General features: G+C 40.9%; 2 protein-coding genes across 5 annotated transcripts in view; one reads left to right on the top strand and one right to left on the bottom strand.

Moving 5' to 3' along the window:
* Nucleotides 1-3,175, top strand: part of Tmigd3 (transmembrane and immunoglobulin domain containing 3) — a 73,024-nt gene extending 69,849 nt beyond the window's left edge. For 2 of the 3 annotated variants that reach the window (XM_070006295.1, XM_070006293.1), the window contains one exon: nt 845-1,214. In XM_070006295.1, coding sequence (XP_069862396.1) covers nt 845-847 — 3 coding nt within the window. In that variant the 3' untranslated portion in view covers nt 848-1,214. Of the gene's footprint in view, nt 1-844; nt 1,215-2,812 lie in introns of those variants that run through there. The other variant, XM_070006294.1, reaches the window with a different exon arrangement.
* Nucleotides 3,176-6,077: 2,902 nt separating this feature from the next.
* On the bottom strand, nt 6,078-12,220 carry CUNH1orf162 (chromosome unknown C1orf162 homolog). Of its 2 annotated transcripts, XM_070006289.1 has the most exons (7): nt 11,812-12,220; nt 10,139-10,270; nt 9,218-9,259; nt 7,438-7,492; nt 6,857-6,951; nt 6,594-6,643; nt 6,078-6,364 (listed from the first exon to the last, which is right to left on the bottom strand). In XM_070006289.1, the coding sequence occupies exons 2-7, from the start codon at nt 10,167-10,169 to the stop codon at nt 6,206-6,208; spliced, it is 432 nt and encodes a 143-aa protein (XP_069862390.1). In that variant the 5' UTR covers nt 10,170-10,270; nt 11,812-12,220; the 3' UTR covers nt 6,078-6,205. The 2 variants fall into 2 exon arrangements, with proteins under 2 accessions (XP_069862390.1, XP_069862391.1); XM_070006290.1 differs by lacking the exon at nt 10,139-10,270 and having other exon boundaries at nt 11,812-12,047.
* Nucleotides 12,221-14,920: the final 2,700 nt, after the last annotated feature.

The following is a 14,920-nucleotide window of genomic DNA, read 5'->3' as shown; positions in this document are numbered from 1 at the left end:
AACCTAGGCTGGGAGGTCTCATGTTTTCCCCGTGATGCTTTGGCTCTGGGACCAGGTCAGGAACCCCCAGGAAAAGCAAATTGTGGTTCTGGTAGCATTCTTAGCCTCAGTCATCTAGCAACTTTGGGACCTATGGAGGAGGAAAGATGCAGACAAAGCAACACCTTTCTCAGGTTTGCTAGAGATCATTCCCTGCTGGACACAATTATGGTGTCTGTCTTTACAAAGACCATTGTCTACTGTTTTAAGGCATGAGCTTGGTCAACCTGAACTTTTCTGAGCCTGTTTTCTTCTCCATAAATTATTCATCCCATTCATTCATTCCACAAACAAGGAACATACTAGATACTAAGAATACAATGAGAAGCAAGTGTAGGACATAAACCAAGGTATGATTAGACTATCACACATAAACACAAATGTAAAATGATCAAATTAGCCTAAATAAAGGAGAGGCCAGTGGGTACAATGCAAAATACAATAGTGAAATCCAACTCTATTCATTATAGCCAGGGGTTGTACAGCCAGTTGTTTTAGCTGTGGCCTGCTTCTTCACACACAGGCAAATGAAAAGCAAGGTCCCTGACAGCTTCAGCATAATAGGTTTGGGAAGACATCAAGTTGCATTTCTATCACCAAAATATGGTGAGCAGTGAATGTAAGCCTGTCTCCCAAATATTCTTATTAACTCACTGGTAAACTCTAGGCATCTGATTCCAGCCCCTCAAAACAACCTTGGTATATATTCCCAAGAAGCCCATAGGAGAGAGTGCATAGCTTTTGTTGAAGAAACATTCAGGCAATAGATCTCAACTTACCTTTTCCTTTCTATTCCCCAACAAAGTAGGCAACCATGAAGCTCCTCCCATGTACAACAGAAGATGTCTTTTATTTAGTTCATAAATTAAGTATGGTGCTAGAGTAAAATCACTATGACAACTGGCCAGAAATCTCAGGGATTGATTCTGAACTCTCAAGCTCTCTGAAGGACCCTCTAAACCTTGCCAGCCTCATTCGAAGCCAGGTAACAACAGCAGCGGTAGTCAGAAGAGCTAGGACAGACCACGCTGAGCAAGGCCGCCACCAAATAACATCTCCAGACCTTAGCTGGCTGTCATTTGATTGGCCAGGAGTGAAGAAGAGGTGCAGAATCTGGGTCAGAAATAACATGTATTTTTTTTTTGTTAACTAATAAATTCCTGACCAATGTTAAACTCCAGAGTTATGACTAACTTCTCCCAGGATAGCATTGTTAAAGTTCCTTAAAAAGTGAAATAATCTGGGCTGGGAAGGTGGCTCAGTGGTAGAGTGCTTGCCTCGCATGCATGAGACCCTCGGTTTGATTCCTCAGTACTATATAAACAGAAAAAACCGCAAGTGTTGCTGTAGCTTAAGTGGTAGAGTGCTAGCCTTGAGCTGAAGAGCTGAAAGACAGTGCCCAGGCCCAGAGTTCAAGCCCCACGACCGACAAAAAAAAAAAAGTGAAATAGTCTAACTCATGTCTGAATTAGTCCTAAATACTGTCCTACCCAAAAGGAGGGAAATAGTATGGCTTTCAGATTCCTTTCGAGAGAAGACTGCTCATTAACCACATCGTCAAAACTGCCATCTGCAACATAGATGCCAATATTGATGAAAGGGTAACAAGTGGCAATATCCATCCAAATCAGGAAACACAAATGAAGACCAAGACATCTGCCACAGATATATACAATATATTGTTATTGGTGCCAGAATTACCAACATGAGATGAGGGCATTGGTGGTAATATGCAATGAGAACCGGTAAAAATCATGTCCTCATCTGCATAATTTGTTTTCCTTTTTTCCTATAGTGTCCTTCCTTCTGTTACTGGGAGGCCCCAGGCCTTCTCTAACCTTGTATCCACTGCCCCAATCAGAATCTTGCTCTTGAATGGGGTTTCTGGCTAAATCCAATGGCCCTCTAGTCTGAGCAGAGGTGGGACAAGGAGAAAGGCTGTTGATAAGATTCTGCTTGTGTCTTTCTTGACCACATCCAGGCTCTAGTGCATGTTTCTGTATGACCACCTTCCCTACCTGAGGTTCATTCAGCATTAAAAGTGCTCACTCAGCGGGGCCCTGGTAGCTTATACCTGTAATCTTAGCTACTCAGGAGGCTGAGATCTGAGGATTGAAGTTCAAAGTTGAAAGCTAGCTCAGGAAGGAAAGTCCATTAGTCTTTTAACTCCAATTAACCATCAAAAAGCAGCAAGCAGAAGTGTGGCCCAAGTGGTAGTACACTAGCCTTGAGAACAAAAATAACAAAACAACAACAACAAAACAACTAAGGGACAGTGCCCAAGCCCCGAGTTCAAGTCCACTACTGGCACACATGCATGGGTACACACACACACACACACACACACACACACACACACACACACACACACACACACACACACACACACACACACACACACACACAAAGTGCTTGCTTTTCTTCTGCCCCCAAACAACTCTCATCCATCCCTCCATGTGGCCATGTAAAGAATTTCCACAAAGGGGCCACCATCCACTGGTTCTGTACTCAGCTATTCAGTTTGTGCTCAAGGCACCCTAGTAGACAAGATGGGATGGCAGATTTCCATGACAGAAACAGACATCTTTAGTTGTCTTGATTGATTCTTACCTACACTGTCCATGCAACCATTTTCCTGAGAAATCCTCAGGTTGTTCTGCTGCCATGATCCAGGATTCAAGAGCTTTTTTTTTTTTTTTTTCCCTCTCCCTCTTTTCCTTAGCAAAGTACTTTTTGAGTCTGTGATGGATTAATTACTCCTTTTCTCCTCCAGTAATTCCTGCTGCATACCAGTTCTTGTGGTTGGGAGACAGAAAATCTGAAGACTAAAATTGACATGTTCTGTTAAAAAAAGGGAGGGGGGCAACTTCAAGCAAAAGAGGGGAGAGTAATGGGTTTGGATGTTCCACGTACAAGTGGAAAGCCTTAGTACTCATGCATAAGCATGCTCCTATGGCTGTGTTTGTAAGGCTCTACCTGTAAACTGGAAACCTCAAGTGGCTTCCAGATTCAGAGTTGGCAGAACTATTTGATGCTGGCAAAACTGGTAGGTCTCCTGGAGTTTGTGCTCCTTGGAGTCAGCCAACTGGAGAAGAGCATAGGGCTCTGCTGCCCTCCTGGGGCTGGCTTCTCTTTGATGTTGCAGCCTTTCTGTGGGATTATTTCTCTAAACTAGTCTTGCAATGAGTCTGTGCCTTTATCCAACTCTGTTTCACTAGCTTCTCCCTCAAATTCAATACTGGAAGCCAATGCTCTGAAGACTGTGTGAGTAATCCTTCTGTCTTAACCTCAAATACTGGGATTACAGGTATATGCCATCACACCGGATGAGAGCTTATTTTGTTAGAGTATATTGAGCTTCATTCTTTTTTAATGACTACATTGTACTCCATGAGCCAATCCCTATCACCCGACATTGAGAGATCCTCAAGTCTTTTGCAATTATAGATAATTGGGCATGATGGGTAAATGTGTGAACTATAGCATCCACTCAAATGGAATAAAGTTCTACTGCTATCACATCTAGTAGAGTGAACTTGGATAAGTTATTTAACCTCATTGTGCCTCTATTTCTGTACCTAAATTGAAACTAATTTTAAGCTCAGGGTATTCTGTGATGATTGTGTAAATACATGGCTCAATGATTTGATGCCTACAAGTCTAAGTTTCAGCTAACTTGATTAACACTGTCATTAAAGTTAGATAGTACCTTTCTATATTGGTAAGTAGGATAAATCCTTAGATTTTTTAGAAATTCTTGGAAATAGAATTTAAAGTGTTTACTATTGCTCAACTGCTATTCATGGTAGTTGAACCAACTTGCCTTGCCCTGTACAGTATGTATCTTGGTTTGCCCTAAATGCAGATTGTTGGCAAACTTTTTGATAGACATCATCAAATTGTAGTTTTAATTGTAGTGTTAATGACCATTTCACTTACTCTGAATGAAGCTTTTCATATGTTTAAGAACCGTTGATATTCATTGTTCTGTTTTCCTATTGAGTTATGATATTTTTTCCTATTCTTTTTAAAAAATATATTAAGAAAATGAGTTGTTTGGGCTGGGAAGGTGGCTCAGTGGTAGAGCGCTTGCCTTGCATGCATGAGGCCCTGGGTTTGATTCCTCAGCACTACATAAGCAAAAAAGGAAAAAGCCGGAAGTGGCACTGTGGCTCAAGTGGTAGAGTGCTAGCCTTGAGCTGAAGAGCTGAGGGATAGCGCCCAGGCCCAGAGTTCAGGCCCCACGACCGGACCCAGAAAAAAAAAAAGAAAAAAGAAAATGAGTTGTTTGTTTATGAGATGAAGTAAGTGTTTTCCATGCTTTTTACTTGCCTTTTTAAAGTGATATTTTATGTCATGTTAGTTTTTTCTGATTTCCAGGTTTTGTGTCATATATGCAAAGATATGCTCTATGCTGAAATTATTTTAAAAAATTCTCCCATGATTTTCTAGTACTTAAATGGTTTTATAGTTAAATTTTAGGTTAGTTTTTGTTGTTGTTGTTATTGACAAATATCTTAACTTTAAAGGGGGAAAAGTTTATTTTGGCTAACAGTTTCAGGGGTCTCAATCTAACATCAGCCAGACCCACTGTTTTGGACCTAAGGTGAGGCAGAACATCATGGTAGAGAGGGTATGACGTTGAGCTGTTCACCTCATGGCGGCCAGGAAACAAAGAGAAAAGGGAATTGGGAACAAGGTATATTTTTGCAGAGCAAACCTCCAGTGACTTATTCTTCCAGCTGAGTTCCATCTTTCACTTTCTTTCATCTTCCAAAAACATAATCAAATTATAAATCCAGGTAGAGATTAATCCATTCATTGGGTTGGGGCTCTCAGGATCTGTTGCTTCCCTCAAAGCCCATCGGCTGGTAACCAAGGCCAGATCACATGAGCTTTGGAAGCATTTCATAATCAAACCATATTTTGGGGTATCTGGAATTTATTTTGAGATAGGAGTGAATGGTCCCCTAGCTACATTCTTAAAAATGTCAACACCATTTAGTGAATAAATCAACCTCCTCCAAGTTACTTGACATGCCATCTTCATCATACTCTACATTTCCTTTTGTGTGTTGATCTATTTTAGCTGTTTTATTCTATTCCATAGATTTGTTTATTCATGTCCCATAAACATGTTGCTTTAAATAATCATGTTTAGGAAAACAGGTAATTTTAGTTAGCTGTTAGGGCTAGCCTTCCCATATTACTTTTATTTATTACAAACTTCTCTTTATGAATTTTCCTGGATTTGATTTCTTATTATTTTAGGAATTTTAGAATAAACTTACCTAGTGAAAAATAAATTGATTGCTTTTCTCTTTGGAAACCCTGAGGATTCAAATTCAGGGTTTTATGACTTTAGGCGGACCTAGCCCCAGCCCATTATTAATATTTTAATGAGATTTTCTATGCATAATTATCCATTAGGACGTTTATATTCATCTTTATGATTGGTCTCACATAAGGTGGTTATGAATGTCTCTCATACATTAGGAAAGATACAAATCCACATTTGAATAATGCTTTATAAAATATAAACTTCATGTTGGGCACTGGTAGCTCATACCTATAATCTTAACTACTCATGAGGCTGAGCTCTGAGTTTAAAGCCAGCCTGAGCAGAACAATCTGAGATTCTTGTCTCTAATAATCCAGCAAAAAGCCCGAAGAACAGGAAAACCTTGAGCAGGAAAAGCTCAGCAATTGCATAAGGGCCTGAATTCAAGTTCCAGTACTAGCTCAAAAATAAAAATAAAATATGGGCTTCATATGTATGTAGAACTCTGGTCATAAATTCTGAATGAGGTGACAAAAGCAAACTCATGAAGAAGGAGGCTATGTTTGTAGAGGGTTTGTGCCTTTTACTTGAAAGATCCTTCTACTCATTTGGTTAATTACTCCATGGATGATCAGTGAGCTAGGGACACATTGTACTAAGTTCTGTCACACATACTTTGGAAGGATACTAGAAAGACCTTCAGGGAGCCATCTGCTGTCAGTTCAAGTAGGGAGGCAGCCAAGAAAACAATCCACCATTGGTACTCAAAACTATGATAGTATTACCAGATGATGCTTAAACAATTCTGAACTTTCACACACAGGCTGTGACCCCAAATTTGTAAAAAGAAAAAAAAAAGAGGGAGGACTGAGAGGAATTACAGGCTCAGTGAGGAGGCAGCTGTGAGTCTGTCACTTTAACCTGGGCATATACAATGGGATCCAGGTCTGCAGAGCTGTTTTCAATCAAGTGATTGTTCTTTTCTTCTGAAGGTCTGAAAGTCATGCTGGCATAGGTAGGTGAGTCTTTTTGTATGGTTGAAAGCTTCAGAGAAAACAGAGGGATAAGTGAATTCATTTTGGAGCCAAAGATACCTTTTAAGCGACCCGAAAACTTCAGTACAAGAATCCAACAAGATAAGAACTCTTAAAAGAACCATTTGCCTAGAGCTCAGGAAGTGACACCACTATTTCAGTAGACAATACAGAAGGAAATCTGGGGGAAATCCCAGTTGCAATGACCTTCCAGTGTCCTGGAAACATGGCCATCTTACCTTAGCAGGAGGATCTGAGCCAGAATCCAGGGTCTGGGAACTGGAATGACCTATAACACGTGCCAGAAAGACACACATATCTTACCAACGAGACCTGGAGGAGTGGAGGAGTCTTTCCCTTCAACCTCTGGTGGTGTGAGGAGGGCAGGGAAATCAGGGAAGGCAAGCTAACGGGCTTCATCTCACCCCTGCCTCCTCCCCCTCACTGGCTCCTGTCCTCAACTGCAGAAAGAAGGTGATCGCATTCCCCAGACACCACTTACACCTTCTGCAGCTCTTCACGATGAGAAAGACAAAGGCTAGCAGCAGCAGAGTCAGTAGAACTCCAGCAAAAAAGGCCAAGATTAAATGTTCTTTTCTGTTTTGGTAAAGGGAAGGAAGGAGCAGATGAATTGTTGGGCCTTTTGAAGCCCTTCCTGAAAGTCAAGTGTAACTTTCCTGTCTGCCAGTAAGACCTTGGAATGACTCTCACGTAGGCTAGTGGATTTCACCCTCACCCACTGGTCATTAATATTTTGCTTCTGGTTATACAGGCATTTGGTTCCTCAGTGAGAGCTATGGATTTTCTCCCTCTCCTGCCCTCCAACTAATCCATATTTTACCTTCCTTTCCCCCTCTCCCTCCCGCCCCTCACATTGGGTGAGTCCAGAGATTTCTGCGTCTCCCAAAGCTTGGAGACACCAAATTGAAACTACATTCCTAAGCTCAAACCATGATTTTATAGTTTTACTGTTTCTGATCCCATCTCCCCAGACTCCCATTTCTAGTACCTATCCCTAGATACTGTCAACACTAAATCCAGTGTCATGCAACCCAGATGAAATGATGGAGTGAATGCCTTTACTTGGGAAGATTGAGGTGGCAAGGCTCAGGGCTGGTTGGTGGGACTGTAATGGTGTCTGCAAGAGAAGATGGAAGAAAGGCATCAGTGAACCCGTTCCTCCTCCTGCTGTCTTGCCCATTTCACATTTCAGCTCCCCCCCCCCACCCCTCCACAGATCAGTAAGGTTCCTGCAGATCCACAGAAGGTGAGAACACTCAGTCCTTTAAAATGAGGAGTAGAAATCCAAGTGTTAATATCTCAAGCCTGTAATCCTAGCTACTCCGGAGGCTGAGATCTGAAATTTGCAGTTTACCACTTATCTCCAATTAACCACTTAAAAATCAGAAGTGGAGCAATGGCTCAATGTGATGAGTGCTACCCTTGTGCAAAAGAGCTTAGGGACAGCACCTAGGCTTTGAGTTCAAGCTCCACAACACACACACACACACACACACACACACACACACACACACACACACACACACACACACACACACACACACACACCCAGAAGCAGAGCTGTGACTCGTGTGGCTCAAGTGGTAGAATGACAGGTTAGAGTGAAAAAGCACAGATCCCATGTTCACACACACACACACACACACACACACACACACACACACACACACACACACACACACACACACACACACACCAGAAGCAGAGCTGTGACTCGTGTGGCTCAAGTGGTAGAATGACAGGTTAGAGTGAAAAAGCACAGATCCCATGTTCACACACACACACACACACACACACACACACACACACACACACACACACACACACACACACACACCCAGAAGCAGAGCTGTGACTCGTGTGGCTCAAGTGGTAGAATGACAGGTTAGAGTGAAAAAGCACAGATCCCATGTTCAAGCCTTAGTAGCAGCCTTGGCCAGGGCTCAAGCGGTGGAGTACTTGCCTGAGGCCCTGAGTTCAAATTTCATACTAGAAAAAAAAAACTAAAAAAACCCTGGAAAATCATTCAGTAAACATCCAAAAGAAATGAGCTAAGTGTTTTGAAGCCACAGCAGTCCTTTAGATAAACACAACTTCTCCTCAGGTGTTCCCTCTCTTCAGCACTGGGAGACATTCTGCCCCTGCCTAATCAAGACTGTCCATCTGGGAGCAAGAACAAACCGTAAAACCCAAAGCCAGTGCTTACCAAAGTCCTGAGGACTTTGACCTTGGACAGTGCTACCTTTTTCTGCTTGTTTGCAGGGTAGCTATTAATAGTGGCTGGCCCTAATTAATAGTGGCTGGCCCTAAACAGATACAGTGGTTTCCCTGGAGCCTACCCTGCATACTGGAAGAAAAATGAACCTAGAGTCTTGGATACTGCTGCCCAGCTGGTCTGTTCAGAGTTGGAGGACCAGGTAGTTTTTCCTTTTCCCTTTTTTTCCTTTTTTAGTGCCAGTCTTGGGGCTTGAACTCAAGGCCTGGTGCTGCCCCTGAGCTTTGTGCTCAAGGCTAGCACTCTACCACTTTGAGCCAGAGATCCATTTCCTGCCTTGTAGTTAATTGGCAATGAGTCTCTTTTTTTTTTTTTTTGGTCGGTCGTGGGGCTTGAACTCTTGGCAATAAGAGTCTCATGGACTTTTCTGCCTTGGCTGGCTTTGAACTATGATCTTCAGATCTCAGTCTCTTGAGTAGCTAGGATTATAGGTATGAGCCACTGGTGCCCGGCCCTATCCATTTTTTGTATCATTAGATTCTGCATTATGCTAAATCCTGATTCTTCCCACTTAGTCCTATGCACAACTCAACTCAAGGCAACTGACGACGCTCATCCCAAACTCACCGATTTCGGGTTTAGGGTGACTTCCTCCCATGCTGTCTTCCCCTGAAAATAAAACAGGAACTTTTTAGCCTGGCAAGAGGTCTACTCTCTGACTGATAGGCTGAGTGTCTAAAAGGGCCACCACAACTGGCCTCAGACTTTGCCTGGTGTGGTTATCCTGCTTGGCTACCAGTCCTCAGTCTAGCAATCTGATCTAAGGCACCAAGAATTGACTGATCTAGATTGGATTCTTATCAACCAGCTAATAACAGGAACGATGTACAAACTGAACAGTGTAAGTAAAATAGTGATAATGCTTAGCACATATATAGGACATGCAAGAACACTAATTAAAATAATTCTGGTTGGGAGGCATTGGGTTACTACTGTTAAGTATAAGAAGATGAATGGTCTACCTCTACTTTCCCTGGTAATTCCAGGTAAAACTTTGACAAAGCTTCTATTGGTGGTCCTTCCTGTAGACTCTGTTTGTCATGTTATATACTTTCTAGTTTTTATCAGAAATTATAAAGGCAGAAATGTACAGTAATACCATCTAAAAACCTACTACCTATCATAGTTTAGTATCTTTCCCTTAGTGACACTTAGATATTCATTTTTTAAAAAATAGAACAGTGGAACATTTACTTCTTCACCTAGACCTACAACTTATCATATACTAGTATCTACCTCCTTACCTATGGGCTATGTTTTTCTCTATGCATACATACTTATGATAAATTTGACTTGGTAATTTAGACACAATAAGGTTAGTAACAATAAGGAAAATGAAATACAATAGTTATAACAATATACTGCAATAAAAGGGTTAGGTTTTCTGTTTCGTTTTTTTGTTTGCTTGTACTTGGGCTTAAACTCAGGGCCATGAGCTCTTGCTCAGCTTTTTCATTCAAGGCAGGTGCTCTACTATTTGAGCTATACCTTCTTCACTGTTTTGTTTTGTTTTTTCCATATTGTAGGTAAGAGTCTCTCAGATTTTCTGTCCAGGCTGGTTCAAATTGTGATCCTCAGTTTTCAGCTTCCTGAGTAGCTGGGGTTGCAAGTATGTGCCATCTGTACAAAGCAAGTTTCTTTTAAAACTTATTATTTCTGGAAGTTTCCATTTCATATTTTCAGATCATAGTTGACCACAAGTAGCTGAAACCATGGATTAAAGGAAACAACTGTTTCCCCACTTATTTATATAAGTGGTTTCCAATTTATTTAAGTAAATAACACATAAAACCTAGTACACATCCCTAATTATTTTTTGGTGGCTACACTTTTACTTTAGTGCCCGCAGGCCATTTAAGGCCCATGATCACTGGTACATGATGAGGCATGCTTCCATCAACTGTCTGCAGTCCATAGTTTTGTACATGGAACACCATTGATATTATAAATATCCAAATGAAAAATTTTTTGGTTCTACTATTTCTGCTGGGGTGTGGGCGTGTGTGTTTGATTGCACGTGTGCTAGTAGTGGATCTTGAACTCAAGGTCTGGGTGCTATCCCTTAGCTTTTTCACTCAAGGCTGGTACCATTTGAACCTCTGATCTGCTTGGTGATTAATTGGAGAGTCAGGTCTCACAGACTTTCTTGCCCTGGCTGACTTCAAACCACAATCCTCAGATCTCCACTTCCTAAGTTGCTAATACAATAGCCCAGCTGAGTTTTAAGGTAATTAATCAGCACATGCCACCAACTGCCAGTGTTTTAATTGCTCAACTCTCAAAAGCTAATTTCCAAGCCTTCAAGGGAAGGGTGAGGAGGATGTGTCAGTCACAATAGCAACACAGTAACACTATAAAGTACCACACAATTCACCAAATGTTTTTAGAACCTGTCATGTAGGATAAAAAAGGAGCCAGTAGGGTATAGTGGGACATGCCTGTAATCCTGGAACTTAGAGGGCGAGGTAGGAGGATTTCAAGTTTCAGATCAGACTGGGCGACATAGTGAGATCCTATCTAAAGATAGGCAGACAGACAGATAGAGCCTGACAGAAAATTTTGGTGAAAAGTTTGAGCCATTAGAACAGGAAGCCCACAGTCCACAACAGAATTAGCAGGGGAATTCCTTCTTAAATAGTCTTAGCCACATAATATAACATGATATAAATGTATATACTGTACTAAAAGTATGAACTTACACTAGACCTTACCATTAGGCAGATTCAGAAACACCAGTGACGTCTGGTACATTGATAACCTTTGACCTTCGGGCTTCAACCATCTCAGAGAACTGTTACCACCTAAAATAGTTAGGCCACTGCAACCTGAAAGACTATCAATCCCATAGTGCTAGGGGAAAAAAAGCTCCTTTCATATTTAGGCCAAGAGAAACAGGAGGTGTACTTCCCTTTGAAAACAACAATATAAATTTTTGACAAAGGCACCAAAAATGTAAACAGGGCTATAAATAACGTTCTGTCTGGCACTAGGGACTCTTAATCATCACTATTAAATCCATCAATGAAATGCAGCCTCCCAAATATAACCTTCCCTTCCCCCACCAAATAAAAAGACAAAAGTAACAGAAACCACCAACTTGATCACTTGATCTTTTGGTGATTATTTTATCTAGATTAAAAGTATATGGTAAATGTATTTACCTCTCAAGAAAAACTCCAGTCATAAGGTGCAGTAGTCTGAATTTGCTGGCTTCTGTTACTCATCCGGTTTTTCAGAAATTACAAAAAGTACAACCACTGTCAGTGCCACCACCAAACCGATTGTTGCAAACATCTTGTCTAACTTGCTGGAAGGACTTCCTCTTTAAGGACATTGCCTCATTCTGTAAAATCCTCTTAAGCAGTGAGAACTGTTTCTGTATCTTTTCACACATGAATGCTGGAACATAAGTAAAGGATTGATTCCTGCCTTATTCCCCCAGGTCAAGCAAAGTACCAGGTGCTCAGGTGCTTGTCCACAGGCAGGTCATTCCAACCTTGGCCCCCAGAGGGCTTTTCTCAACTCTGCTTTTTTGTTGTTGTTGTTGTCATCATTCTAATTTGATCTTACTTGGCACCCTGTTTGGCTGGAACACCCATTGTTCTAGTTTTATCTTAATCTGAAAATCCATAGTAAAAGTTTATCTCTCTGATCAGATTCCCATAATCCTGTCCCCAAGTCAGGTTGGAATTGCCCAGATAAATAATTTGCTCCAATTATTGCTATGTAAATGTTCAGGTCTAAGCTTTGAGGTTTGACAGTAGGCAAAGATGGCTTCTTCCTGCCTGTATGAACTACTACTAATTACACATGTTGTGAAGGAGCAGGCTTCTGTGCAACATATGTCTACAATACAGGAATGCAGGCTAAAAATCTGAAATACAACTGGGAGGTTCTACAACCAAGCAGAAGAGAAAATTCAGAGGCAAGAGAAGGGAGAATAGGTGTTAAATACTACTCAAAGGTCAAGTAAGATGAGGACTAGAGGAAAGGGTCTGGATTTGGGATTGAGATATATTCTTGTTAAAGCAGCTTGGGGGTGTGGTAGTGGTAGGGAAATCAGGGTCTTTGAGCTGTTTCTTCTGTTTGATGGTCTACTTTTCTTCAGATACCAATTTAAATGCAATTTGTTTGAGGCCATTCATGTATTCCTAAACTGGGTTCATACCCGTTTTGATACCAGGAACACTTGTTATTCAATCAGTGCCCTGATGACTAGGCTTTAAACTGTAAGCCACACTCATAGTCATACCCTAGCTCCTAGCAGTGCCTGATCCATGATGCGCTCTCTACCATTGACTACTGTATGACCTTGACATTGAAACACATCGTTCTTTCAAGGTTCATTCTCACTTTTCTTTCAGTGGAAGTAATTTACTTCTGTTGAATGCTAATTACTCCTCATGTATAATATACTATAGTTCTCCCACTTAGAGATTGTACAATGTCTATATTCTTATCTTTTTACCTTCCTTCCTCCAAGTCTCTCTCAGGTCAAAATATTTACCTGTGCCAATTGTTGGTTCCTTCTAGGTCCTGGGGTGAGTAGTGTTATGATAACTATGGTACTTGTCTTTTCTTTCAAGTCTTTTACTCCTTTGTTTTCTATCCTCTGTCCTTATCATTTAAACACAATTATTCTCAAAAGACCTCAAAGACCTCTGAGTTACAAACTTTTGACCCTTTTAGTCCTACTCAATCTCCCTGAAAATTGATTACTGTACACTCTTCCTACAAGAGGCTGTCTCAGTATTATGACTGGGCATTTCTCTTTTGCAGAATACTTTTCTTTTTCATTCTCGAAACACTGGTGCTCTTCCAGGGCTCTTTATTCTTTCTTTAAACAGTTCCTTCTCTATTCTAAATCATAAGATCCCTTTTTCTACTCCTTCAGCCTACAAACCAGGCAACTTGACACTTTACTACTTTCAGTGTCCCCAGGCAGGTCCTAATGTTGCCTTTAGCATTTCTCATTTACTTCCTTTCCATTTGTTCTACCAGGGACTTTGGTTAAGACCTTCAGTATCATGTAGCTAGAAAGATTCAACACCTTAATTCACTTTGCCTCTCTTCAAATAGTGCTTTTTCTCTAGTCAGTTTGGTTGAATGGCCAGAACCATTTGCAAGGAAATGGAAAGACTTGGAAAATATTAAGTGAAGTAAGCCAGACCCAAAGAAACATAGATTGCAATAATTAGAATGTGCCTATAAATCTACAAGTAAACCCAATAGATAGTAATAATTACACGTGAACATGATTAAACAGCACTCTGAAAATTCAGAGACCAACGGATACTTTTAGAAGAGGATTACAAGGTATCAGTAGTTATGTGCCTATGGCCACATAAAATAGTGATTAAATAAACTCCAAGAAATGGAAACAAGAAGTTTATTTTTTATTATTGAACTGTTTGCGGGTCCCCTCACCTTTGGTTTATTCCTTTTTGTCCCTGGTTTTGATTTCTATACCTTTGTATATGTTTTACCTGATTTGTGGAGAGGAAGGGAAAGCACAGAAACAGTGGGACAAATGGTGAACCAATTCAGCAGTGGTACTCATTGGACACTAACTTGTAAATGAACGATACAACTTGGAGAAGAAATGTACTCATTACTTGACTTAGATAACTGTATCCCTGTGTATCAACTTTACAATAAAAAAATTTTCAAAGTGATTTTTTTTAATGGAACAAAAGCCTAGTCATTATTCTTTCTCTGCTTAAAACCATTTGGCCTAAGCTGTTGCCAGGGGTCTGGCCTATAATCTACTCAAGAGGCTGAGATCTATGGATCCAAGTTTGAAGCCAGCTCAGGCAATAAAGTCCCCAAGAATATCTCCAATTAATCACTGCCAAGTAATTGCTTAAGGGGCAAGACAAACTAACCTTAAGTGCAAAAGCTAAGGGACGGTACCCAGACCTTGGGTTTAAGCGCTAGTACTGGCATCAAAACAAAACAAATTTGGTGGCTACTCTGTCCTTATAACAGAATCCAAGGTGCCATATTTAGGATTCAAATATAACTTTTACTCCCAACTTGTTAAGCCAGCATATTCTCCCACATTCTCTCTATATAACCAAATACTGTTTCATCTTCCTGGTTGGCTAACTTCCTTTTCCAAATGTCAGCTCAGACACTTCTTTTCTGACCTCTTCTTTCTGCTGTTTCTTTGACTCCACAAGATTTTTTTTTTTTTTTTTGTTGGTCATGGGGCCTGAATTCTGGGCCTGGGCACTGTCCCTCAGCTCTTCAGCTCAAGGCTACGCTCTA

This window comes from Dipodomys merriami, unplaced genomic scaffold (genome assembly GCF_024711535.1).
Source record: "Dipodomys merriami isolate MVZ:Mamm:240054 unplaced genomic scaffold, mDipMer1.0.p SCAF_7, whole genome shotgun sequence".
Classification (NCBI taxonomy): Eukaryota; Metazoa; Chordata; class Mammalia; order Rodentia; family Heteromyidae; genus Dipodomys; species Dipodomys merriami.
Note: the sequence above shows the minus strand (reverse complement) of the source record. Positions and strands in the feature narration are given on the sequence as shown.

Coding starts and splice junctions, on each gene's coding strand:
- CUNH1orf162 (XM_070006289.1), bottom strand. CDS start 10,169: ATGGAAAAAACAAAACAAAACAGTGAAGAAG. Junction 6,644..6,856: donor CGTGAAGAGCTGCAGAAGGT/GTAAGTGGTGTC, acceptor CACGTGTTATAG/GTCATTCCAGTTCCCAGACC. Junction 6,365..6,593: donor GCTCAGATCCTCCTGCTAAG/GTAAGATGGCCA, acceptor TTTTCTCTGAAG/CTTTCAACCATACAAAAAGA.